This window comes from Mustela nigripes, chromosome 8, assembly GCF_022355385.1.
Source record: "Mustela nigripes isolate SB6536 chromosome 8, MUSNIG.SB6536, whole genome shotgun sequence".
NCBI lineage: Eukaryota > Metazoa > Chordata > Mammalia > Carnivora > Mustelidae > Mustela > Mustela nigripes.
Window position 1 is genome coordinate 17,164,828 of NC_081564.1, and position 25,713 is coordinate 17,190,540.

General features: G+C 51.1%; 1 protein-coding gene and 1 long non-coding RNA gene across 4 annotated transcripts in view; one reads left to right on the forward strand and one right to left on the reverse strand.

Moving 5' to 3' along the window:
* Positions 1-3,970, forward strand: part of LOC132023830 (uncharacterized) — a 9,288-nt gene extending 5,318 nt beyond the window's left edge. The window contains exons 2-3 of the long non-coding RNA XR_009406063.1: positions 3,062-3,090; positions 3,895-3,970. This is a non-coding gene — a long non-coding RNA (uncharacterized LOC132023830). The remainder of the gene's footprint in view (positions 1-3,061; positions 3,091-3,894) is intronic.
* Positions 3,971-6,466: 2,496 nt separating this feature from the next.
* The window catches only part of SSH1 (slingshot protein phosphatase 1), a 59,590-nt gene continuing 40,343 nt past the window's right edge, over positions 6,467-25,713 (reverse strand). For all 3 annotated transcript variants that reach the window (XM_059408621.1, XM_059408622.1, XM_059408623.1), the window contains 7 exons: positions 25,113-25,206; positions 23,723-23,851; positions 21,115-21,161; positions 19,645-19,791; positions 17,885-18,085; positions 15,103-15,670; positions 6,467-12,603 (listed from right to left, as the gene is read on the reverse strand). In XM_059408621.1, coding sequence (XP_059264604.1) covers positions 11,350-12,603; positions 15,103-15,670; positions 17,885-18,085; positions 19,645-19,791; positions 21,115-21,161; positions 23,723-23,851; positions 25,113-25,206 — 2,440 coding nt within the window. In that variant the 3' untranslated portion in view covers positions 6,467-11,349. The remainder of the gene's footprint in view (positions 12,604-15,102; positions 15,671-17,884; positions 18,086-19,644; positions 19,792-21,114; positions 21,162-23,722; positions 23,852-25,112; positions 25,207-25,713) is intronic.

Genomic DNA, 25,713 nt, shown 5'->3' on the forward strand with positions numbered 1-25,713 from the left:
CCGGCCCAGGTGGGGAGGGTGTTCTGGGAGCTGCTTTGGTTCTCTGGTCCACAGCCAAAGGGCCACAGAAATGATTTTCAGTTCCTCCAGCAATCTGAGCCCCTATTGTGTGCCTGGCATGGAGCAAGGGCCTTGGGTTGGGTAGAAGAGTGGGAGAAGTCACCCCAAATCACAGAAGCCCATGTTTTCGGGGACTTACCAAGTGGACTCCCCTTTAATCCTCACCACCTTGAGTGATCCGTGCTGTTATGATCCCCAAGTGACAGATCTGGAAAATGAGATCCAGAGAAGGAAAATGACTAAGGCCACTGGGGCCACACAGATAGTCGGTGTTGGATCTCACACTGGGAACCCTTGCAGCCTGACTCAGGGCCTGAATCACCTCTCTGTGGTGCTGTTTGCTGAACACCTACTCTGTACAGTCATTGTAAGTCATCTCTACCCCTCCCCACAGACTGTAACCCTATTTTACAGAGAGGGAAGTGGAGGCTCAGAGGGGTTAGGTAACTGAGCCAAGGTCACACAGCCAGGAAGTGGCAGAGGAAAGATTCAACTGGGTCTGCCTAACTCCCCCCAACCTCTCATAACTCCAGAGGGGAAAAGAGACATCATGATCATGATCAGTGCTCCATCATTCATCATTTTACTTATGTAACCATTCATTGAACAAGTATTTATTGAGTGCCTATTATGTCCGGCACAGGTGGGCCACAATAAACCCAACCCAGTGCTCAACCTAAGGGACTCACAGTCTTATACATGCCCATGCAGTGCTCAGACTAAACAGCCCTCTCTTCCGGACTTGGGGCCATGCTATTAGGATGGTTTTCTGGAAGAGGTAGGTCTGGAATTCTGTTCCTTTTCTGGCTGGGTGACCTAGGTAAGCCATTCAACTTCTGAGTCTTCATCTGAACAAAGCCGGCAATGTCGCCTGTTACAACTAACTTTACCAAGCTTTCAATGCCCGGCAGAGAAAGTGGGAGGCGGGAAGAACTGTGACGTTATTGAAGTCTAGGCCCTGGGAGGCAACAAGCAGAGAGGGCTGAAAGCCTTGGAAGGCAGGAACACAGGCAAAGGGGTGAGGAGAGCGCAAAGGCCCCAGACAGGGTGTGGCCTCCATGAGTCTAGGGCCAGCACTGTGACCTCAGCTGGACCCCTTGAGGCTTCCAGCAGGAATGAGGTCAGAACTGGAGGTGTGTAGTCTGAAGAGAGGAGGGGACCTGGCGAGGTATTCTAGGATGAAGAGAAGCAACAGAAGGGGTTGTCGGTGTTGGAAGTTTCTGGGCTTAAAGCTCTAGTGTTGGTGTCACCTAGATTCAAATCCAGGTCAGACATTGCTTAGTGACCTTAGGCAGGTGATGTCACTCATCTTAGCCTCTGTTTCTTGCTGTAGGAAATGTATTCATACCTGTGTTGCCAGCCTGATGTATGGAATCAGATATTAACAATCATTTTATTTGACAAATGTGTATAGCACATTCCTAGGCCTGGTGCCATTCTAAGCCCTTTATGCGTGCCTATTACTCATGAGAGGTGTGTGGCACAGCCAGCGGCAGACTCGTACACCAGGAGGGCCACTACTGTCCCTGTAGACATCATGTGATTTTGATACAATGACTGTGTTTTACTTTCTAATCACAGAAAATAACAACCAGGAAAGCAAATTCCATTTTGGGAGCCAGATGGGGCCACTTGGGCAGTTCTGGGAGCCCCGCTGTGAGCTAGACCAGGATAAGAATTCAGATTTGGGGGGCTGGGGACAGTCCTGTTAGGGCTGTGCGCTTGGGATCTTCTCCTGAGACCTCCAGGAAGCACAGCGGGAGTCAGGAACTGCTCCCGATGGGAAACGCGCCGTTCCCGGAAGTCTTCCAGACACAGTGTGCGCGTGCACGTGCATGCGCCCGGGAGGTGGGCGGTTTCCAGGAGGTTTCCTAAGTCAGTGTCCAGCGCCAGTCTTGCCCTGTCCTGCGTGTGCTCCACCCCGGCCTCCCGTGCCCCGTGCGGCCGCGCTGCCAGCTGCCGGCCCCAGCCGTCTGTTGTGGCAGATGTTTGGCTGTGCCATGGCAACACCAGAACAGGATGTGCCTCTGGATCGAAGCAGGGACAAGCCCACGCTCCCAGGCCGCCCACGCCGTTCCCTTCCCCAAAGGCTTATTGCAAAGAACCACTGGGGTCCATGTCGCGGGACGGGCGATGTTTATATCCAGAGAGAGGCAGAGCCCTGGCCCTCTGTCCTCTGAGGCTTCAGGGGCAGGGGCTGGGGGTGATGTGTATGCACAACGCGTTGGAGTCCTCCCCCCCCTTCTCCAGGCAGCTTGGGTTTGCTTCCCTTGGCCCTTCAGAGAGATGCTAAGGCAGTGTGTGTGTGGGGGGGGGGGGGGGGCGGGGTCCATTAACAGGGTCTGATCTGTGGGTGGGTCTAAACCACTGTCTTCCCCACTGTTCCAGCAACTACTCACAGAAGGATTACTTTGTGCCAGGACCTGTTCTAAGTACTTTATGCAACAAATAACACTGAAATTTAGGGGTGCTTGGGTGGCTCAGTTGGTTAAGCGTCTGCCTTTGGCTCACGTCATGATCTGGGGTCCTGGGATCAACCCCCACATCCCTACTCCGCTCGAAGCCTGCTTCTCCCTCTCCCCTCTCCTCAAATAAATAAATAAAATATTAAAAAAGAAAAAAGAATTATTAGGGATTTCAAAAGAGTGGCAAGCAGAGCATTAGACCAATCGCAGTACCCTGGTAAGTGCAGAGTTCCGCGCAAAGTCTTCGCCCTGTGAAACCAACCCTGGGTGCTGCATCACCAGCCCCCAGATGCTCAGAGGGTAGGCCTGAGCAGCCCAGAGGGGCTCACGGAGCAGGACAGGGAGCCACTGCAGGCTGGGAGCACTCTGTCTGTTCTGGGGCCATGCTAACTCATCAGAGGAGAGCAAAGACCTTCTGGAAAATGCTGTGTTGAGTCCCCCAGAGCCATGAGCCCGGGAACTTACAGGGCAAATTTCAGCTCAGTTACAAAAGAATCCTTTCCATTAAATCTTTACACTTTCCTTTTTCATTACAGAACCCTGTTGCAGAGATGCTGGAAAATAGGTAAGAGGAGGGGAAGACACAAACCTGGAATCCTACCTGACTCCATTTCTTTTAGCAGGTGGTGTGTTTTCTTCCTGTCCCTTACAGAAGGGCTTGCTGTCAGGACCCCCAAGGGTGACAGATGGCCTCCTCTTTGTCTCCAACACCTGGCACATGGCAGGGGAGCCACGAATGGGGGTGGGGGTGGAGAATGCCGGAATGGATGGGTGTTATAAAGGGATCTGGCTTGGGTGACCTTTCAGATCCTTCTGGACTCTGAAAAACTTGGGATTCTCAGATTCATAGCTGATGCCCGGTGCTGACCCAAGGTTTGGTCCAATGTGCCAAGCTCTTGTTGGGGTCCAGAAGGTGACAGGCTTTTTGCCTCTCTCAGAGAGGGAGTTGGTTTAGGCAATCATGGGTGTCCTCAAACTTTCCAGGCCTTGGTGAATGGAACTGCTCACTTTCGGACCATATTTCCTTCATTTGTTCACTCATTCATAATCATCAAAAATTTATTGAGCACTTACTACATGCTCAACATTGCCCTAAGTGCAGTATGGGCTATTTTCATTGGGGTGAGGATGGCAGGATAGAAAGTATATGATTTTGGAGTCAGGCACCCTGGATTTTTGTCCCTTTCTGGCTATGTGGCTCTGACCCACATTCCCTAACCTCTCCGAGCTTCCACCTCTTTGTTTGTGAAAGGGGGTCAAACCCATTATGAGGACCAACTCGGTAATATATGTGTAGCACTTGAAAGTAGTAGATGCTCAGCTTAGGTGACTTCCTTCCTGCCTCCCCCTCCTCCCTCCCTGCTGCCAGTACCAACAAGAACGGCCAGCATGATACAGCACAGATGGTGGGCCTGGCTGAAGGCGGTTGCGTACATTAGCTAATTCTCAAATTCTTGGCTCCACGAGGTAGGTAGCATTGTTCTTAATCTATTTTCATATCCGACTTCCAAACTAGAGAGAGCTCACCACCTCCAACATAACACCTGCAGGAGAATCTGTGTCTTAGCATCAGGGCCTTAGGCCTCCTTTCCTACGCTGGGAGGCTGCTCCAGTAAACACCAACATTTTATTTGCTGTATCAGTTGATGACAAGAGGACTTTTGAGCTGAAAGGGGACCCTTTACAACTATACTCCAGGATGCACAAGTGGTTTCCCTTTGAAGGCAAACAATGGTGGACAGGATTTGGGAGAGAGACACACACTTTGTGTTGTCCAGATAGCCTTTGGAGCATGATGTGGGTCAGGTTTTTCCAGGGGCTGGAGGCTTCATTCCTGACTCCTGTGTTTTCTTGCTAATACCTATAGGGAGACCAAGATGCATCTTTGGGCTGCTTTTTCTACTTCTGGGGTGGGAAAAGCCCTGGGAAAGTTTTCATGTGGGGAGGAAGCCATACCCACTGGCTTCACCACTTCCCAGATGTAACCGTGCGCAAACCACTTGCCCTCTGCAGGCCTGTTTCTTCAGCATGAGCTGCAGATCACACCAACAGGGCTGTCTGGGGGACTCGGGGATTCCTGATGGAAAGTGACAGGGACACAGAAGGGCTGGTAGAATCTTCTCCCTTGGGCTAGGGTACAGGATGTGTGGCTGGTGTTTTCTGGGCAGGGCTCACTCAGGATGCTGTTGGCACACATCTTTAGAAAGAGCCTCAGGACCCCTGATTTGAATCCTTCTGAAACACCAGTCATTCTCCAAGCCCTGCCTTCTGGAGCCTCCTGCAAGTGCCTCGCCAAAAGGGGCTTCTCCAGGCATCAACACAAGCAAGCAAGGAGTCCTCCTCTACAAAACTACCTGGGATTACACTCAACCTCAGGCTCATTACTCTGAGAACGAAACCAGGGTAAAATCAGCCAATGAGAGGAATGTTCTCCTAGGACCCTGGGTAAGTGGAATATCTGATGAGTTTTGGGAACGCCCGGGTTCCATTAGGGGGATGTGGGTGTTGTCTCGAGGAAGCATGTGTGGAATGTGAGCATAGCTAGCAAAGTGGAAGCCTGCCCCATTGCATCACACTCTTATTTTGATGGTTTTTGTGCTTGGCCGTTAGAATTCCCAGGGAATCCATCAGGAGCACACGGAGCGCTGGGCCTCGCTCCCCAGGCTTTGATTCATGTTTGAAGCCTGGAGAGAATTTAGGAGGCATCCCCAGCCTTGCCAATGATGAAGACTGTCCTGAACCATGACCCTCAGGGGTTTGGTTTCACAAACGTCTTGCAGAAAGGACTGCCCTGCAGCGTGCTGGCACTAACCACAGGAATCACCCCCTTCCTTAATCTTTTGCTTTGATTTCATACTCCATAAACAATTCCTAACCATAATTTGGCTTCAAATGTTGATTTTGTCTTGAGGACTCAGTGTGCAAGTGAGAGTACTTGGGACTTGCTTGACAGCTTCAAGTCTTGCTCTCAAGTAATCTGTTTGCATTCTGGTTTATCCATCAGTCTCCTGTGAGTCCAGGTGACAGACACAGTAAGCTGAGGTGAATGCAACGAAAGGTTTCTTGGATCCACAGGCACTGGAATTGAGTGGTCATGCCAAGGTACTTGTGGTCAACAGTAGTGCCCCCCAAGCATGTGTGTACGTCACATCTCCCAGTGGTCCTGGCAGCTGGGGTGTGGGGACCACGTGACTAGGTCTCGCCCATTACAGCATAAACACAGGTGTATCACATCTAAAGGCAGTGAAGAGTGAACATGAGGCCCCATGCTCTTTCCCCTGACTGCACAGCCAGAGCAAAGAACACCAAGATAGCAGGGTTTAAAAATGAGAGTGGCCTTAATAATAATAATAAAATAATAAAAATTAAAAAATAAACAGAAAAAGAAAAATGCGAGTAGTTCAGCTTCATGAGTCACCAAAGAAGAAAGTGCCATCAAAAGGTCCTGACCTGCAGTGCACTGTGGCCTGGGCACAAGAGAAGCCTTTGTTGTGGGCAGCAACTGAGGTACCCTGGGATTCCTGCTTTGGCCACCAGCAATCATTAGCCTCCACAGTCTCCTCTCCCACAGTGTGTGGCTGGACTAGCTCAGGCGGTGGTGCTGAACACACTCTAGCTTTCTGCTTTCGTGGAAGAGGTGCCCACCCAGAGCCCAAGTCCCACCCTGGCAGGGACAGGTTTTTTTGGGTATCCAAATGACCACCCACAAGCAGGCCTGCTTCCTTACTCATCAAATCGGGAGGAAAAACAAGACCATTCCTGGAGGCACTAACATTGGCTTCCTTGGTTCTTTCTTCTGTCTAATGTGTCTGGGTTTTTATACCACTGAGCACAAGGCAGGTGCTCAGTAAAGACTGGCTGTCTGGATGGCGCGGGTATGTTGACTGTCTTGGCAACGACTGAAGCAGCAGCTTCCTTTTGCACGAGTTCACATGCCGTCAGACGTTTATAAAGAACAAGTTTATTTTCATCACAAGAAGCACACAGACTATTACAGTACACACCAACAAAAGTAAAAAAAAAAGTGCATTATGCATCTTCTACTGCAAATTCACAGTACAAAAGATACTGCCTTTTAAATATATAATATAAAAAAAATGAAGAAAAATAGAATAAAAAAAATCATCAATATCTTAACGCAACACGCTGGAACCCACTGGCAGCTTCTGAAAACCAGAGAACTTATCTTAGCTCCTCATTTCGCCGGGGCTGGTGTCTTTCCCCACATTTGGTGGCAGAGAGCTCAGGACACCAGCAGAGGAGGAAACACAGGGAGGCCTAGGTGGTAACACTTTTCTATTTAAAGAGCACAATTGTGCAATGGGGGGGAAGGGGGACGGTGCCACCCCCTGGCTGGCTAGCGAACCAAATTCTGTGCTTTCCTTGCTATTGTGGGACACACAGTGAGCAAGCGCCAGCCTCACCTGCAGGAACCACCAATGCTCCTGAGACAGTGGTGGGGTGGGGAGGACCCCCCCGCCCCCGCATAGGACTGCACAGCAGATGAGCACAAGCATGGGGTAGGGCAAGCTCCAGCCCTCACGCCAACCACCATCGCCAAGGCAAAGGCCCAATCACAGAAGGTGCGAGCTTACCAGTTTCCCATAAATACACAGTATTTGTAAACTATTATTAAGGCACTCAATTGTAAAACAATAATTACAGTGTCGGAAAAAGGAGGGAGGAAGCAGCCACCTTCTTGTGTGGCAAGGCCAACACAAAGGACAGCAAAGGGGCTGGTTGTAAAGACTCCTGTGGCAGAGATGGACCGAAGCCGGGGCCCGGGGCTAGACAAAAGGGTGTGTATGTTGGCGGGGGGGGGGGTAGTCAATGTCCAGGTCTATGGAGAGTATTGCTGCACATGGCCCCACTCCCACTCTGTATCGTTCAAGGTGATCCACTTTGTACTCGGGGGACACAGTGTGTGTGTCGATGGGAGAGAAGTGGCCCGTGAGATGGTCTGCTTCAAGTTGCATATATATATGCATGTATGTATGCAGAGTGAGTTCATACACATAGGTTTTCAGCTGCAGGGCACACAATGAAAAGACCAAGTAGTGAGCACGGGGAGGGGGTGTCAACCAACTCCTTTGTTTGGCATGCAGCGTTGGCAAGAGCCTGCAGGATGGGAGCGGGGCAGGTGCACCCTCACTGTGCCCAGCATCACAAATTCCTTGGCCTGCCTAGCTCTCCTGCCAGAGGTCACGTGGTTGCCCTCACTGGGTCTGGGGAAGCTCTGCTAGGTGGCCAGCCAGAGGAGGGCTGGGTGGAAAGTATTCCAGAACAAAGCGTTTCTGGTCAACAGAGAGCACGTCTTTCTTCAGACACCCTGGGTAAGGTTGTTTGTGTGACCTTGCCTAAATGATGCATCACTTCTTCTCACTGGGGAGAAATGGCCCCAGGGGAGGAGGGGGAGTCCTGAATCTTTTGGGTTCTGGCCCGTGTGGAGACAAGAGCGCCCAAGGACAGGGCCAGCCTCAAGATGCTAATTCTATTGCGACTTTGGCTCCACCCTGTATCATCCTCTGGGCTTATGTAGGAGAGAAAAGGCTTTCGAATGAGATAGAATGGTTTTTGGCTAGAGGGGTGGGGGGACACAGAAGGGAAGGCTGGACGGTGCGGCCACCATGAGCAGCTAGTGAGTGATCTCACACATGACAAATGGGTGTCACTGCCCAGGAGCGTGCAGTTCGGCACCTAGAGGTCAGCATGGGTACCCTCAAAGAGATCAAAGAAACAGGGAATGCCAAGAGCAAGAAGCCTTGTGCTGAAGTTCTTCAGCATCGCTCTGACCCCCAAAAGTAGCTCCAAGGCAAAGAAACCGGAATGGGCATTATCGAATCATGATCAGAGGGCAGTGTGGTTCCTCCTCTCCCCAGATCCAGGTTCCCCCTCATACGTAACAAAGCTTGACAAGCAGCAGCCCCCACCCCACCTGGACTGAAGCAAGTTGAAGATCTAGGGAAGTTGAGTCTAACTTGCAGCATGTCGCATGAGTTACAGTGAGAGAGAGAGAGGTGAGGTGGCACAAGAGAGGCAGTTCAAGACTCAGGGAGATCATCCAGCGGATCTCGAAAACTCCCGTTCTCTATTTTAACAAGGACATTCCCTGAAGATGGTGGTCATCAGGATCAATGACTTTCAAAGCAGAAACTCCCGGCCTCCCGCGTGGACCTCCCACGTTCAGCATGTTCGCCATCAGCAAGATCCCAGGCAGACGGAACGCTGGTCCAGATGCGGCGTAGCTTACAGCACAGGCTTTCTTTTCAAAGGTCAGCGTGAGTCTGTTTGCCAGGGTGCCCCTGAGCCTGGAAGAGCGCTCTTGGTGATGTGGGTCTTGGAGAAAAGTCCGTATCCTTTCCTCCGGGCCAGAGTGCTAGCCATCCAATCAAGAACACCCCCATTTAGCTCTGATGATGGGGCCCTGGGCCCTGGTCTGTGTAGACCTGACATACAAGCTGTGCTTGTGCAAACAACAGGGTCGCCAAAAGCCAAATTTGTAATTCTCCTTCTACGCTTTCAAAATTAAAGTTTGCAAAAATATATTGTTCCCACACACCAGACACATGAGGTTAGAAGAGCAACGGAAGCCTGTCAAGCATCAAATCTAAAGGATCGTTTGACACAAAAATGGAACCACAATGCGAAGTTTCATTTGGCAAAACATATACTGAACTCGGTATGTTTTTTGAGAATGATCTTTCTTTCTTTTGGCCGGGGGCAGGGAGCGGGAGGGGAACCCAACAGGGATTCTAAGAAGTAGTAGATAATCACCCTTTAAGGTGATTTTGAATGACAGGGGTGGGAAAACAAATTCCTATCAAATAACATTATGATTTAAAAAACAAAACAAAAATCAACAACATTGGGGAGGAAAAGTTCCTGGAGAGGGTGTTTCTGCACAAACTCCACCCACTAGCTGAAAGGTGGACCACTACCACCCCCGCCCCCGCCCCGTCTGCCCTCGTTCCTGAAAACCCTGCCTGTGGTGCCCGAACCCTAACCCAGATCTGACCACTGTAAGATCCGAGATGGCAGCTCCTTCAGCCACTTTCGGAGAGTGGTCAGTGCCAAAGGCTTCTAGTTTGACTGAATAAATCCAGCGGACGGCTGAGTGCACACCATACTTTGGGCAACTATCGGCCAGCACCTCCGGGCCAACCCCTACCCTGCGGGACAGCACATGGGGGTTGGGCAGGCAAGGTCTGGGTCAGGAGAAGACAAGGCCTGGGCCTGAGGTGTCCAAGGGGCAGGGCAGGCCTTTGAAATTGGCAGTTTCTTTCTGGAGGGCCCTGGGCAGCCCTGTGTTGTGGAACCAAGAGTCAGCGAACCTTTTCTCTAAAGGACTGGATCGGGAGTATCTCAGCCTGTGCAGGCTACACGGTCCCTGCTGCATATTAGATTGTTGTTTTTAACAAGTCCTTAAAAATATAAAAGCTTCTTAGCTCAAGGGTCTGTTACCAGAGTTTGCGGACTCCCTGGATGAAACCTTTCTGTCTTACTACCAAGCATCTTTTATTTTTCTCCCTCTCTCTCTCCAAAATACTTTCAACAGCCTGTCTTACTGACCAACACCAGCGGACTCCCTCCATCCATGCCCGGATCCCGTGGCTATGTGATGGGTGCAGCTCACCTGATTCTGAAAGGGGCCCCCCAGACCCCCGGCCAGGAGTACAGAGCCCTCTTCCACTCTGTCCTCACTGCCAGGAAGGGCGAGAGAGACGGAGCAGTACGTCATCAAAAGAAGTGGTGACTGTAAACATCTATGAAGCTTTTCAATGGTCTCCTTTCTCCGAGAAGCTGTGGCAGGGCTATTCCGAGAGAGGGGCCAGCAGAGCGGCTCGTGACTGCTTAAGAGCCCCCTTTCCTCCCTGAACCTGTTCCTGTAAGCTCATGGGCCCAAGTGCTCCTGGCAGGACAATCCCCGTTTCAGACCCACCACCCCCGCCACACACACTCGAGCTCTCTCAAAGCCTCAAGGCAACCACATCGGGTTGAGCAGCAGAGGAGACGCAGTGATGCTCTGTGGGTCCTTCTCCCCAGACTGGGGGCAACTTACACGTCACCATTAGCAATGACTGAGGACGTCACATATACACATCCCCTCCTCACCCCAGTACTGGCCGGACGCACGCCACTCTGCTGGGACCACACACCAGGACAAGGAACTCAGCTGCACCGATCATCTCCACGCACCACAGGGTCGGTCCAACAACAGCATTCGACAGCCTGTTCTGACTTTACTTAGCGGTGTTGTGCGTAGTCAACTTAGGACTTTTTTGGGGGTCCCCAGCGAAAAAATAAGAATTAAAAAAAAAATCTTTTTTGTAATAACCTTTTCTGACACAGCATTATTCCCTGGAAAGAGCCTTGGTCACGACTATATTTTAAAAAATAAAAAGCACAGCAAGAACAGAGGTAGGACTTCATACTGCCATCCAAGGGCTTCCCTGTGAGGGCCTGAATGAGCTAGGAATGTGCGCTGTGGTCGTGGAGCCTTCATGGTGCACACGCAGTGTTCGGGGAGTGTGTGCATGTCTGTGTATGCTCTTTTTAAAAACAGGATTCTTCCTGAAAACACAGGGCTTGGGGAGCAGAGTTCTAGATCTACTGGCCGATGGCTTCTGGCTCTCCCAGGCCACCTGACTGGCACCCCCCCTTCTCCTTGTGCTGGGTTCTTCTTTTTCCTCTCCTCCTCTCTGCAGCGAGAGCGGGAAGAGTTAGAATGTCACTTGTTTAGGAGACATCACAGCTGAAACCCACAGTAAGACACAGGGAGGGACCGGTGGAAACGCACGTCCGAGTAAATACAGCAAGAGGCCGGTCAGCTTTTGCTTGTCCACGAGGGGCTTCTCAAGTGTTCTGAAGCAGGTTTCCCTGATGGCCGAGAGGTCGCAGCTGGGTTCCTTGGGGCTGCCTGGGGCTCACGCAAGAAGGAAGACTCGCTCCACTGGGCGTCCCGGGAGTCGGTGAGGGTGGACGCGTCTGGCTCACTGGACAGGTCTTCTGTTGAGAAGTTGAGACTTCCGAGCTTGGCCAGAGAGTGTGAGCGTTTCAGTGGGGATGAGACGGTGAGGCCCGCCAGCCGGAGCCGGGTCTCGATCTCCTGCGTCCGCTGCTTCACCAGGCCCGGCTTGCCTCGGACGCTGTGGATGCTGTCGCTGCTGGAGCTCCGCGTCAGGTTGGAGCTCATGGAGGACGATGTGGGGGTGTAGCAGATAGTCTTCAGGAAGTCTTTTGAGAAGTGACTGGTGTGATCCAGGCGGCAGAGGAAGGGACTGGGGCTCTTGGGTGGGGCGACTTCGAACGGAGTGGGGATGGCCTCTGACTTCTCATCACTCCCCGAGAGGCTGGGCAGAGCTGGGGGCCCCAGCGGAGGGACAGGAGCCAGATCAGGGTTCTCCTCAGGGATGCTGGCTTCTAACCTGCTGGCGGGGCCATCCCTGCAGGGAGACACAGGGTCTGCGGGCGTGCCCTTCAGCCTCTCCAGTTCTTTGGTGTGCTTTCGGACCAAGCCCGCCTTTTGCAGCTGAATGATGGATTCCTGGTGCTGCATCAGGTAGCTGTTGCTTGTCGGCTTCTCGGATTCTTTACTGAACAGAAGCCGCAGGTCCTTGGCAGGTTTCAGGTCTTTCTTGGGTGGTGAGTCATCCTTCGCGGCGTCCATGCTTGGAGGATTCTTGTCACAGTGAGAATTCTTCAAAAGGGGGGACTTTGGCAGGACTTTTTGGGTTTCTCTGGAAGGTTCCAGAAGGCTAGCTGGTATTTCTGGGGCAGCTGCGGCCCCGGAGCCACCGATGTCTGACCTCCTTGAGCCTGCTGGTGGTAGGAATGGGGGACTTTCGCTGGGGCCAGAGGCCAGTTTCTCTAAAGCTCGGGACCGGCTGGATGTGTGGGCCACAGGGGAGGATGTGAGGTGCGGCAGGAAGGTTGGCTGGGTACAGATGGCAGGAGCTCCGGGGTTCTCACCCCGCTCCCTGAAGGCCTCGGGAGCCCCGCTGGCTATAGGGTACACGCAGTCTGCACAGGACTTGTAGGAAGGCTTCACCTTGTTAAGGATCCCAAATATAGCATCGTGCTGAAAGGGGATAAGAACATTATGAGTATACAACAGCGAGCCGGAGGCCACAAAATACGAGGAGGGCTGGAGTGGGGCCGGGCAGGCACTGCAGAGGCAGTGCTCCTCGTTCAGTTAACGCAGCAACACAGGCCTCTTGGAACCCACCTGGGCGTATACAGTGGTGGTTACAGGGCTGAACCCAACTTTCCAGAGGCTACAGGACTACGATCCTGGGCAAATCTCTGGCCACACAACCAGCACAGCATGGTCAGGAGCAGAGCCCTCTCAAACCCACCTTCACCATTGCACGCCTCTCCTCCTTTCCTTTCCCTTTTAGAAAGAATCTGTGCTTGGGGAATATGTAGTCTGGAAACAGGGCTCTTCCCTTTTAGCATGAACACAGTGTGACTCCAAAGAACCACCATCCAGCCATTGGCTGTGGTCTTCAGAGTGAGGTTGTCGAAGGCAAAAACCAGTACAGACCCAAGCACAGTCCTGGATGAGGGCACCAGGCTGAAGTGTGTTTTATTACCAATGGGGAACATGTCGGCACTGTTTTCTGAGGAAAGTCATCTCCCTCTAGGCGAATGTGATGTGCATCTCCACCTCGGGCCCTTCAAAGGCAGGACAACTGCTCACACCTCCCTCACACGCCCATGGACAGACAACAGGGTCCTACGGGCTGAGGCGAACAGCGGTTTAGCTGTAAGATTCCCAAGCTGGCCTAAAACAAAGGCCTCTTGGCAAAGGGCTGCTGGCCCATGCTTCTCCCTGCCCCCTGCCCACGGCCCTGACCGTCAGGGCCTAGTCCCATCCCGTCTCACAGACCTAAGTCCCCCAAGGTAAGATGTCCTGGGGTGGTCCCACACTGGAGGAATCGTAAAGAAACCCAGGCAGGATTCCTAGAGAGTGCAGGGGGGCACATGGAGAGCGTGTGGTTGGGGAGGTGGGAGGGTGGATTTCCTGTAGAATCAGGATTCCTGGGGCCGGCTTCCAGCTCAACTGGTAAGATCTGAACTCTTGACCCAGAAATTTTCCTGAAGTTCTGACCAAAGTTTTCTCCTAAAACCTTTAGAACCTAATGTTCTAAAATGTGGCAGAACGTCCCCCAGTAGGAGATTGAAGACCACCTTTCAGAGCCCAGGGGGCAACAGAGCAGGAGCAAATTCTCCCATCCGACTCATATTTAGGGAGCGCCTGTCACATGTCAGGAGTTGGGTCAGGCACAGGGGCTGCGAAGAAGACAGTCCCTGCCCTCAGAGCGTCGCATGTGAACCAGCAAACTGAGTGACACGTGTCAGGATGGAGAGGGATGACCTCAAAGTGCTCCGCAGAGGGAAGGCTTCTCTGAGGAGCTGGACCTCTACTGAGATCGCTAAGCAGGTGCCAAGCGGCGAGGGGAGAGGAAGCGCGGTCCCCTTGCAGTGGAAGCCCTCACCAACCTGGCACCGTAGTTAGCAAATAAGATTTGAACAAATGAATGAGTGCTTGTCTCTGGGTCCTATTCCCTGGAGAACCTCACCCATTCAATCCAGCTCTGGCCAGTAAAGGCAGGCTGTCCTTCATGTACCTTCTTACCCACGCTTCTCCTGCTCTTCATCCTGCCATCCACCCGATGCCATTTCAGACTGATGGACACATCACCATCCCAGACAGATGTTTTGTATCATCTGTCTTTATGTGTATTTGCTTTGAGTGGGAGAAATTCACGAGTAATTAACATTCGGTCTGGAGGTCGGTAGCTGGGACTTCCCTTTTCGTTTGTATTAGAACACAGGAAAGACAAACCCTCTGGATATGGGAACGCATTTCTGAGTGGTCCTCCTTGTGAATCACAGCTGTCTCAGAAGATGGACAGGGAAGGCAGGGGGAACGGAGCTCCATGTCCCCAGCCGTGGCAAGAGCTGGTACAGAGTGAGGGCGGGACCCGGGAGGTGGGCGGCACAGCACCAGCCTCAGCTGCCGGGCCACTTGGAGGAGAGGGAAGGCGGGCGGAATTAGTGACTTTCTGAACAAGGGCCAGCTTGCTAGGACCTTGCTGCAGAAACCCACCAAACAGGATAGCCACTTGGGACTCAGGGAGTCAAGCATTAGAGCAGGCGTGGGAAGAGCAGCTATTTGATGATACTGAGCCATTACATCAACTTCTTCAGGGTGGACTGTGGTTATGTCACTCACTGAAGCTTCTGTGCAAGGAGCAACCCAGCTGGGGTTTGGCTCAAGACAATTCAGGGTGTGGGAAATTGAGTGGGGCGCGGTAGAGCCTCGGGTTGATAAATGCTGAAGCTAGGTAGTAAGTCTTGTTTTACATTTTAAGTAAGAAGGATACTGAGTCGGAAGCTCTGCCTGAGCCGTGAATGAGGGCATGGGGTGGCGGGGGGGAGCAGTGGGGGAAAAGAACTGCAGGGACGGGTGCTGGCCCCGCACAGCCCAGCCCCACAGTGGGCCTGCACTCCCAGGCACCCGCAGCCACGCTCCAGTAATGCCCGCTGCCCTCCGCACCGCCCCACTGCCCACCTCGAAGTCCTCCGGGCAGCTCCTCTTGCTGTTGTTGTTGTTAAGGTTCTCCCGGTTGAGCAGGCTTTTCTCGAGCTGGGGTGGGGGCCGTCCCCACTGCCCTGCTCCTGGGACCTCCTCCCCTTCCATCTCCTCCACCTGCGGCGAGGAGCCACTCAGGACCTTGGGGCTCCCAAACTCCAGCTTCTTTTTCACTTCCTTCTCGCAGAGTCCAGAAGCTTCCTGGAGATGTCTGGCTGGTGTGTTTGCCTCGGCCGGCTCGGCTGGTTCCTCCAAAAGGGCATCCCTCTCCAGATCCTCCAGGTGGACCACACTGCCAGTTTCATCGCTGGGGGAATGCAGGAGGGGGTCTGAGAGCCGCCGGAAGCAGCAGGGGAGAGTGGGTCCCCCTGGAGCGCCGCTGTCTGGGAAGCTGGGCTGGGCAGCATCGTCTAGGCAGGGCAGCGGGGCCTCCGGGGCGCCGTCCAAGGTCTCCGGTAAAAAGTCCCCAGACCCTGCTGGGCCATCTGCCGGCTGCTGGAGGCAGGTCTCACTCTGCTGGCGCCACAACTTGTTGTGCCGTTGTTTGCTGTGGGGGAGGAAGAGCAGAGGAAGGTCACGGGAGGGTGGTGCCCTGAGGGTCCCAGGAGGAGCGCCCAGGGCTGGGCCAGCAAGAGACAGCTCAGGGCTGACAGAAACAGCCTTGGAACCTCAACCCGCACGGCTCCTGGCGGAGGCCCTCAGTGACTCTGCCACGCAACGACCATGTGGCAGACAGATTGCTTTTAAAAACAGGTCTCATGATACCATGGTAGTATGGTTATAACGTATCTTTTTAAAAAAAGTTTTATTTATTTATTGACAGACAGAGATTCACAAGTAGGCAGAGAGGTAGGCAGAGGGAGAGAGGGGGAAGCAGGTTCCCTGCTGAGCAGAAAGCCTGACGTGGGGCTCGATCCCAGGACCCTGGGATCATGACCCAAGCCGAAAGCAGAGCCTTTAACCCGCTAAGCCACCCAGGCGCCCCTGGTTATAACACATTTCTTTTTAAATTTTTAAAATTTTTTATTTTTTAATTTTTTCTAAACATATAACATATTTTTATCCCCAGGGGTACAGGTCTGTGAATCGCCAGTGGTTATAACATATTTTTAATGTAAGGATCCAAAAAAAAAAATTATAATGTGGACTCAGGTACTTAAGTCACCTCCAGGACCCTTGAGGCACCAGTACCAACATCCTGCAGGTATGTGGGCTATGATGGGAGCAGGAGCTGGCAAAGGATGTGGATTAAGGGCCTGCTGTTGTTTTTAGGGGTGCCTGGGTGGCTCAGTTGTTAAGCATCTGCCTTGGGCTCAGGTCATGATCTCAGGGTTCTGGGATTGAGCCCTGCATTGGGCTCCCTGCTTGGCAGGAAGCCTGCTTTTCCCTCTCCCACTCCCCCTGCTTATGTTCCCTCTCTCACTGTATATCTTTCTATTAAATAAATAAATAAAATTTAAAAAAAAATGGAAAGAAAGAAAGAAAGAAAGAAAAGAAAGAAAGAAAGAAAGAAAGAAAAGGCGGGGGGCTGCTGTTGTTTTGAAACATATGGGAGCACTACAACCTGTCGAGACCGCTCTGTGTGCCCATTCCAGGCAAGGCCAAGAGGGCCCCCAGATGGGGTTTCAAGTCAAGGCAGTGCATTGTGGTTGTGCCCCCAGCCTGAAGACCGCTGGTGAGGCTGTGCGGTGGCAAACCCCTGATGGCAGCAAGTGTCTGAAGAGCTAAGGGAAAGGAGGGCAGGATGCTCCCGCCTCCTTCCCACCTTCCTCCGCCTCCCCTCGGCCAGGGGCCCTGCCTGGGGATCTGTCCAGCCACTCCCTGGGTGACAGGAAAGGGACTCCAGAGATGTCCAGAGCTATTCTCAGACTCTGTTCCACCCTGTCAGGGCACCCCTTCTTGCTCACACTTGGCCAAGAAGCCCATGGACTGTGCATGTAGCCTCGTAGTAACACCAGTGAGAAATCACCCAGGGATTGGGAACCCGCCTCCACGGGGCCTCCCAGCACCAGAGCCGTGGGGGCCAGCAGACCTGACTGTGCCCTCTCCCTTGTGCTGTCTGCCGGATATGCAACATGGGGCACGCTAACCTCCAGTGTCCACTCTTCATTCCCCTGTACGCCCGGGATAACCTGTCCTTGGCAGACCTTTTCTGGGTGGGGACTGGAGCTCCAAGTCCTCTGGGTGGAGGTCCAAAGCTCCGTTTTATTCACCACAAGCCACCTCTAGCATGGCATCTGCAGAGGTCAACCTGTGCAGTCCTCAGGTAAATCTCACAACAGCTTTCCCTACCAGGTAGGCTTAGGCTGCAAACTCAGAAGGGGAAACCAGGGCCGGGGAAGATGGGCAAGCTAGCCGGATACGGCCCAGCTCATCAGTGCTGGAAGCCAGTCCGTCCTGCTGTCCTCGGACCTGCCCTGTGGCAAGGCCTGGCCCAGGGCTTGGCAGGCCCAAAGCAGATGCTCAGGAAATGGGGATGGCCACGTGCCTGCGTCACCCCTGACGTCATACCTTGGATGAGAAGCTGCACACCGTTCCCTCCAGCAGCAAAACAGCTTTCTGTGCATGCCAACAAAATCAAACAGATCCCTCCTGGAAACCACGAATCAAACCCCAAACAATAGTTGTTTGTCTCAGCCTGGCTCCTACCCCCTACGCCCCCCTCCCTGACCAGAGGCGGGATTTTAGCTGCAGAGGCCACTGCCAGGCCTGACGGGAGCTTAGTGGGTTCTGCCAACCCATCCTGCAGACGCTCACCCACCTCGCGTCCAAGATGCCTTCATACTCAGACAGCTGTCTCATGAAGCCTGCGTTGGGCCGTGTAATGCTGCGCTTCTGCTTCACGTAGTTGTATGCTTTTTCCAGAGGCCAGCCAAATTCCTTCATTGCATAGGCTATGACCGTGGAGGCAGATCGGCTGACACCCATTTTGCAATGTACCAGGCACTTGGAACGGTTCTTCCTGCAGAAGCAGGGGAGAGGGTCCCAAACGTTCACGGTTTCACTCTCTCAGGTTTTACCCAGTGTGTTTTTTCCTTTCCTTTAAATGCTGAAGTTATCTCCGTGCCCAGACCCCACCCCTGCCATGTCCTGATACTGAAGCAGCAGATGGCCACACACCCTCAAAAGGAAATAACTTCACTGCAAAATCAATTAGCACACAATGGGAAATCGAGATAAATCAGTCCTTGCCTTGCCAAGTCGTGCTGGGAGAGCTCCCAGATCGGCTGCCCTCAGGGACAAAGCAGGATCGCTGGGATGGGCCAGGAGACCAGAAACTCTCTTGCAGGAAGCAAAGGGGCAGTGCAAGGGGCATCTGTAAAAGCTCCCCAGCTGCCCCAGCAGATGGAGACGGGGAATGGGTGACCGCAGAGAAAACGGGGCCAGCAAGTGGAAGGCCATGAGGTCCTTGGGAGGGCAAGATGTTCACCACAAAGGGAGGGTCGAGGAGCCAGAGCGAGGATGGTGGCACCCGGGCTTGGATGAGGGGAAGAAGGCAGGTGGGCTGGTCATTTGTAAGGAGGCAGTTCTGGCCCAGGTAGGACTGCACAGAAATGGCTAGGTTGTGTTTCTCCAGACCTCATTGGCTTGAAAATGGGAGGGTTCACAATGCTGGAAGGGGCAGCACCGGGACAGCTTTATTTGTACAGGAGGTAGACCCACCAGCCTGTCTGTTTATACTGGAAGCAGCTGGCCTGTCAGGTGGGTCTGGGCCCCTTTCCTAGACCACAGGCTTCAAATTCATCCCCATCTGTCAGTGCATTTTGTTTTGTCTTTGTTTTTTTTTTTTGTTTGTTTGACTGCTGGTCTGGAATCTATCCCCCCAGGAATGCAAACAAACTAAGATTCAGTAAGGACATGTTACGGAGCTTTGACCTTAAGGGATTACAAAGCAGAAGACGGGTTTTCTCTCGATAGCCAAGGGCTGTCTCTATATTCTGGACTTCAGTAAGGCAGAGTTGTTCCAGAGGAGAATAAGGGGAGGACAAAAAAACAGGTGATGCCAGTAACAGGCTCAGAGCAATGGGGACCTCTGACGGTCTGCCCCATTCTATGAACAGGAAAACTGGATCAACTCAGGTGCAGAAGGCGGGCCCTCCCTCCAGGCTCCTGCCTGAGCAGCTTTCTCTGGGGAAGCAGCCCCAAAGGTGCTCACAGTCCACGCACGACCTGTACACCCTTCTCCTTTGGCTCAGTGACTCCCTATAGACAGACCTCCCATGAATGTCTACTGGATATGAGACTCTTGCCTGGAAGCAGTGCTGATGACAGAAGTGGGGTCTGGTGTCCCAATCAATGATGGGGGAAACAAAGGCTCATTGGGGCCCCCACCCTGAGAAGATCAACGACTGTGCCTTTTTGGTGCTAGGGGTCCTGTGGTCTAAAACCAGAGGCCCACCAGACATCAAAGGCTCCACAAACCAGAGATTTCTGTGTCTGGGACTGCCATCAATTTCTGCCCACCCAGCATCTGCCAGTTACTTCCTCAGACCAGCTTTTTGGGCTTCTCCGCCCACTTACTTTGCTTTGTTTATGAAATGGTACGCTTCGTTCCAGTGGGCAAGAAGGTCTGTTGTCTCTTCGTCATAGACTCGGATGTTATGATATGCAAATAAGCCAGGAAAAAAATTATCTATTTCCCTGGTGACATTTAGAATGTAGTCCACACTGTAATGAGAAAAAAATAAAGAACAAATTTGGAGAATCAGAATGAGGAACGACAAAAAAACCCCCAAAGTAACAGAAAACTGAGCAAAGAAAAAATTAAATACACACTCGTAAAGTGTGTATGTTTATGGTGGGACTTTCTTCCTTAAATAGGAGGTTTTTTTTCAACTGCCCTCTATATGGTGAGAATGTATTATAATAAAGAACAAATTTCTTTGTAAAAAAAAAATCTTACAAAAAGAAAGTTCAAAGCGTTGCTAAGCAATGGGAATTCTGGAAGCAGACATATGTATTACTAGATACATTTTCAGACACTCTCAAATTTTTAAACTTCCTGTTATGAATAGATAGAGGCTTAAAAAAAACAAAGAGCTAAAAGAGAATATATCCATCCATTCCATCCATTACTTATATCCTTGAGAATTGCCTTAAATCCTCTCAAAACAAGGCAGAGTACAAATAAATAAGTAAAGGGTGGGGTGGGTCTCTGAGTGCAGGTTCTCTAAACCGGATACATTCCCGGAAGACCAAAATAATTTCAGGAGTTTAGAAGATACCTCAGATAGGGTTTCTATGAGACTATTACAAGTGCTTTACAAAATACGTTAAAAAATCATTTATTCATTCCCAGTGCGAGAAAGCATCGATAGTATCACTCTACATTTTAAGAAAACTTTCTGTTGAAAGAACACATCTTAACCAGTAGTTCTAAAGATATGTTTTAAGATTTGTTTAGTCTTGATTTTTAAATGCAGTAATTCAAGAATGCCATCATGTCAGACCCACAAAATGGTGATTTTTGTGGCTGCGTTGTTTAAAAAAAAATGTCCAGACATCTGTTCTTGAAGGTCTAGATTTAAACTTTTTTTTTCTTAATTCCTGCTGCTGGGCATTTCTCAGACAGAGACCGGCATATGTTTCTGACCAAGACTGAGTCTTCAGCCGCCAGATTCCTACTAGGCCCCAAAGTAGAACATCCGGGAGGACCAGGAGTGGTTGTGGGACCAGAGCTGCTGAGTGGCCAGACCGGTATGTGTGTGTCCACACTAGACCTGCCAGCACCTGTGCCAGGGGGCAGTGGGGCCCAGGAGGGGGCTTGTGGCCCTACCAGCATCCAGGCTGTCCTCTGCCACTGGCGTGTGACTGTGAATCATTCTTGGTGACACAAATAATCACACATCTAAAACCCATGAAATACTCAGGAGGTGGCATTTTGAAGCACATCTGTCCAGCCCAGCCCTTGGCCATGGGTTATAAGGGCTCAGCCTCGGGGGCTTCTAAGATGCCTGAAAGGACAAGGGGAGACGAGGGGAGCAGACTCACCCTGAGCCCTGCAGTTCCTCCAGATTGGATGCATTCCATTCAGAGCCCTGGGGGACAGATCACACAAACCCCCGTGAGTGTCACGTGTCAGCCTCAGAATTGCATAGGGGAGGCACGGGGTGGGCTAGTCTTGGGTGGGGGAGGGTTACGTCACGGGCCCTTGTCCTTAGACGGAAGACATAACTGAAAGAGACCGCTAGCAAAGCAGGCTCCCGGGGCGTTCCAGGCAGTATCAGCCTGCATGGAAGGCCCTGGATGCCCCCAGGCCTTGGGGGAAATGCGAAATATGTAACCCCCCCGCGCTCACGAAGTCCTTTCCTAGGGCTCTGCTCACGAAGTCCTTTCCTAGGGCTCCGGCAGGGTCCCATCACCAGAGGCAGTGACCTCCGGCTTGCCGCTCAGGAGAGGGGCACTTTCACACACCACTAATTTAAAGCAGAAGTCAATCTACCTTTCTGGGTATTTTTAAAAGTTCCCACTCTCTGACCCAGTGGTTCCCCGTACAAACAGCTGTCTTAAGGAAATACCCGGAATTTGCACATAGGTTTATGCACCAGGATATTTATGGTTATTTGCGAGGACAAACAATGGGAACAACTTAAGAGGTCCTACAAGAAGAAATTAGTAAAATAAATGATGAAGCCACACGATGGGGCAATTAAAAAAAAATCATACTTTGGGTGGCTCTTTAACAACACAGGAAAATGTCGCATAATGAAAACAATTTAAAAAAAGAAAACAGGATACAAAACTATATAAACAGTATGAGTCTTTCCTTTCCTTTCTTTCTTTCTTTTTTTTTTTTTTTAAGAAGCTATATAGACATAAAAAGAAAAAAACCCAGAAGATGGGAAAATAAATATACTAAAACGTTAACAGTGACTACATCTAGATTTGCCAAATTGGGGAAGCTTTTTACTTTCTTCTTTGGAGTTACTGATGTTTCTGAACCTTCCATAATACATTTTAATGTAATGCCTATGAAAGCGTATTAAAAACGAATGCTCCCGTTTCTGACTTCCCAGGAACACAGAAGGGGAAAAAAAAACAAAACAAAGAAAAAGCTATCACTTCACTCTCAGGCAATGCAAATGACAGAGTCAGAGCCCCCTCTAAGTCTCCGCAGAAACTTCCTTTCCCAGGAGGGCAGACCCCTCAGGATGCAGGAGCCCCAGGGGGCCCAGTGGAGTGGCAATGTGTGGGTGCTAGCTGGATTTTCATGCTGGAGAGAGAGGCTCAAATATAAGAATTCCTTTAGTATCTCTCATGGAAAAAGTGACATAAAGCACCAAACCTCACTGGAAAACAATAACGAAAGCGCGCTACATCTGTGAGCTTCCTCTTGCTGTGATCACCACCTAGTGGAGAGATGGCCTGCCTTCTGTTGCTTCTACCATGAAAAAAACCACCAACTTCCTGGGGAGATTAGAGCCCAGGGCTGCCGGACAGCTTTCCAAATACAGAAAGGCTTCAAACCCACACATTCATATAGGTTTTAATATAAACATTAAATACACACACACACACACACACACACGAATTGATACATACATAAATACATATACATTTGAGATATATATATATATATATATTTAGTATTAAGTATATATATCACAACACATGCATTTGAAGAACTATTAATTAATTCCTGTGGGCAGAAAACAAGACTGTCCCTGCCTTCAGCAGCAAATACACTTCCTCCACTTTCCCAGGAAGTGATTTTTGCTGTATCAATGGTTGCCATTTACCAGTGCCTACAGAAACTGCACTCGGTGCTTTAAGAACGTCCTCTACTTAATCCTCATAACCATCCCACATGGTATAGAACTCGGGAGAAAAGGCAAAGAGGCTCGCTCTCCGTCTCCCAGCTGCTGTGGCTGGGGAGTGGGAACTTGGCCCTGGTGGGTCTGACTTTCATCACACTGTACTGCTTCCCTAATTTTAGTAACATGCTCTCCTCTATAGTCTCTCTGAGGGACTCTGAGAACTTGCCAGTTGCCTTCTATGGAGATTTGCAGCATTAAGAGCATCCAGCAAGAGATGGAGGTGGGGGGAAGCTGCGCAACCTGCCCCTGCTTGGGGCTCCCAGGGCCTGTCCCTTCGGTGGGCCCGGGAGCAGGGCACGGAGTTGCTGCCCAGATGGAAAGAGGGGAAAAAACTGAGTTTTGCGATTTCGGTCTGTTTTGCCTACTGTTTCTTACGTTTCGGTGATGCCAGGTGTGGTTCTAGGGTTTGGCAAGCATGTGTCATTTAGTAACTGGGGGCACTAGCCTGCAAATCGTGTGGTGGTAACTGGACAGGACCTTTGTGCTAGTGACTGAAGACCAAGGGTGGAGAGATTCTGAAAACTGCGGCCAGTGGACCATGTCAGACAGCCTTCACACCACTCCACACAGCTCAGCTGGAAGCCCCCATCTCAGACATCTGGCAGAGTGCAACTGTGCAGGCCAGAGGAAGGGAGCTGAAGACTGGGGTTCCCAGAATAGCCAGGAATGGGGTTCTAGCAACGCCAGTTTCTCCCTGTCTCTGACTCTGCTGCAAGCTCCAACCCAAGTCTGCAGACCAATGTTTCCCCAAACCAGACCCTGCTGTGCACCATGCTTCTTACGAGATAAAGGTGGTCGAAGATGAGGGAGGGTTTGTCCATCTGTCCCAAGATAAGGAGCATCTCATTGTCTATGAATTCCTTGAATTCTTTCAAGTTACAGTTCATCTGCGTCTCTAATTCATTACGGATCTGTGGAGTGGAGAACAGCAGGAAAGTGATTCGTCACAAAACAAAACAAGGGCTGTCCAATTCCAAAGAAGTTATGTTACCACTTAAACTGTGGCTGTTTTCAAAAAAGGTGTTTGGTTGTTTTGGCGTTTGTTTTTTGTTTTTTGTTTTTTACCCCAGAGTTGGCACATACACATTGAGATGCACATAGCACAAACACAGGTGGTGGGAACACAGGCTACCAAGCCTCACAGTCAGTCTGACTGGGAGAAGTTCATTATTTTATATGAAGAAGCTGATTTGCACGGGATCTCTTCTACTGAGTTTAAGGAACTTCTATTTTTACAATTAAATTATCAAATACATCATGGTGAATACATAAAGTCAGTTTTATCCTGCTTTAGCAGGCTTCACAATATGATAGTTTTTTGTTTTGTTTTGTTTTTAAGATTTTACTTATTTATTTGTCAGAGAGATAGAGTATAGGCAGGGAGAGGCAAAGGGAGAAGCAGGCTCCCTGAGGAGCAAGGAGCCTGACGTGGGACTCGATCCCAGGACGCTGGGATAACGACCCGAGCCGGCGAAGGCAGCCACTTAACCGACTTGAGCCATCCAGGCATCCCGGTTTTTTGTTTTTGTTTTTGTTGTGCAGCAAAGCAAAGCTTACTGAGCGATAGAACAAAGCTCCCAAAGAGGGAGGGGATCCAACAGGGTTGCCCCCAAATATGACTTTGTATGTGTGTTAATTAATAAAAAGGGTAATCTATGGTTTTTTTCAATGGCCCTTTCAAGCCCTCAGATTTACCCAGTTTAAACACATTATAATTCATTGTGGTCTTTGAACAAAAAGCCACCGAAACAAGAAAAAAGTGATCCAGAAAAAAATCTGAAGGCACACAGAAGGCAGTCCAGGGTTGGTAACTTGCTAGTAAGTGAGAATCCTGAAATAAGCAATAAGCGTTCCCTGCATCTCAACAAAACACAAGGTAAAGGAGAGGGAGCTAGTAGGCCAGCATGTCTCAGGGCAATGTGCGTGCCTTCGGGAACTACCACCAAAGGTCTTACAGGTTCCGAGAGATCAGGAAATGTGCTCAAGGCCCCACAGCTGGTATGGAGCACAATGGGATCCAGACTAGAGTGGGATGCTAAGGCTCTTGGGGGGGGTCAAAGCCTCTGAGAGTCGGGGAAGGAAATGCGGCAGGCCCGCCTCTGCTGTGCTTAGAGCGACAGGACACATGAACACCTTGTGACCTCTGGCTTGCTGAGGGACGAGCTCTCTTACTTCTTTCGAGGTCACGTTTTCTAGATCCCGGCTCATCATGATGCTGCGGAGCTTGGCCCTGATGACGCGCTCAGTCCTTTCCCCTTCGGTTGGCCTGGGAAGAAGGTACGTTCAGTAAGATGCAGAAGAACAGGGAGCCTGAGGTCCGCGTTTGCAGACACACCAGATGCTCCGAGAGCCACGTCTTTGTGCGCACATTTTTGGGAGGAGGGGAAAGGGACAGAAGAGTCCGAGCCTGTGTCTAGAACCCCCAAGGAAGTCCACAGAGTGGCGAGCGGATGGAGAGCTATGGCTGGAAAGCACGGTCCTCGCTCAGGTCTGCAGAGACTCAGGCTCTCGGGACAAGACATTGGAAGCACCCGCAGCATGTCCGCCCACCACCAACCGATCCTTCTGCTTCCACTGGAACATGTTCACACGTGAGGGCATCACTTCACCCGGCTCCGCTCCTCTCCTTCTTACATGGAGAATCTATGTGCTTCCCTGTAATGTCTACCCACCAGCCCTACTTCTACACAAACCACGACAATTCTTCCATGGGATGCCCCTTTCTATATTTAAAGGCAACCGTCATTCTCCCCAACTCTCTCACCACTTGGGG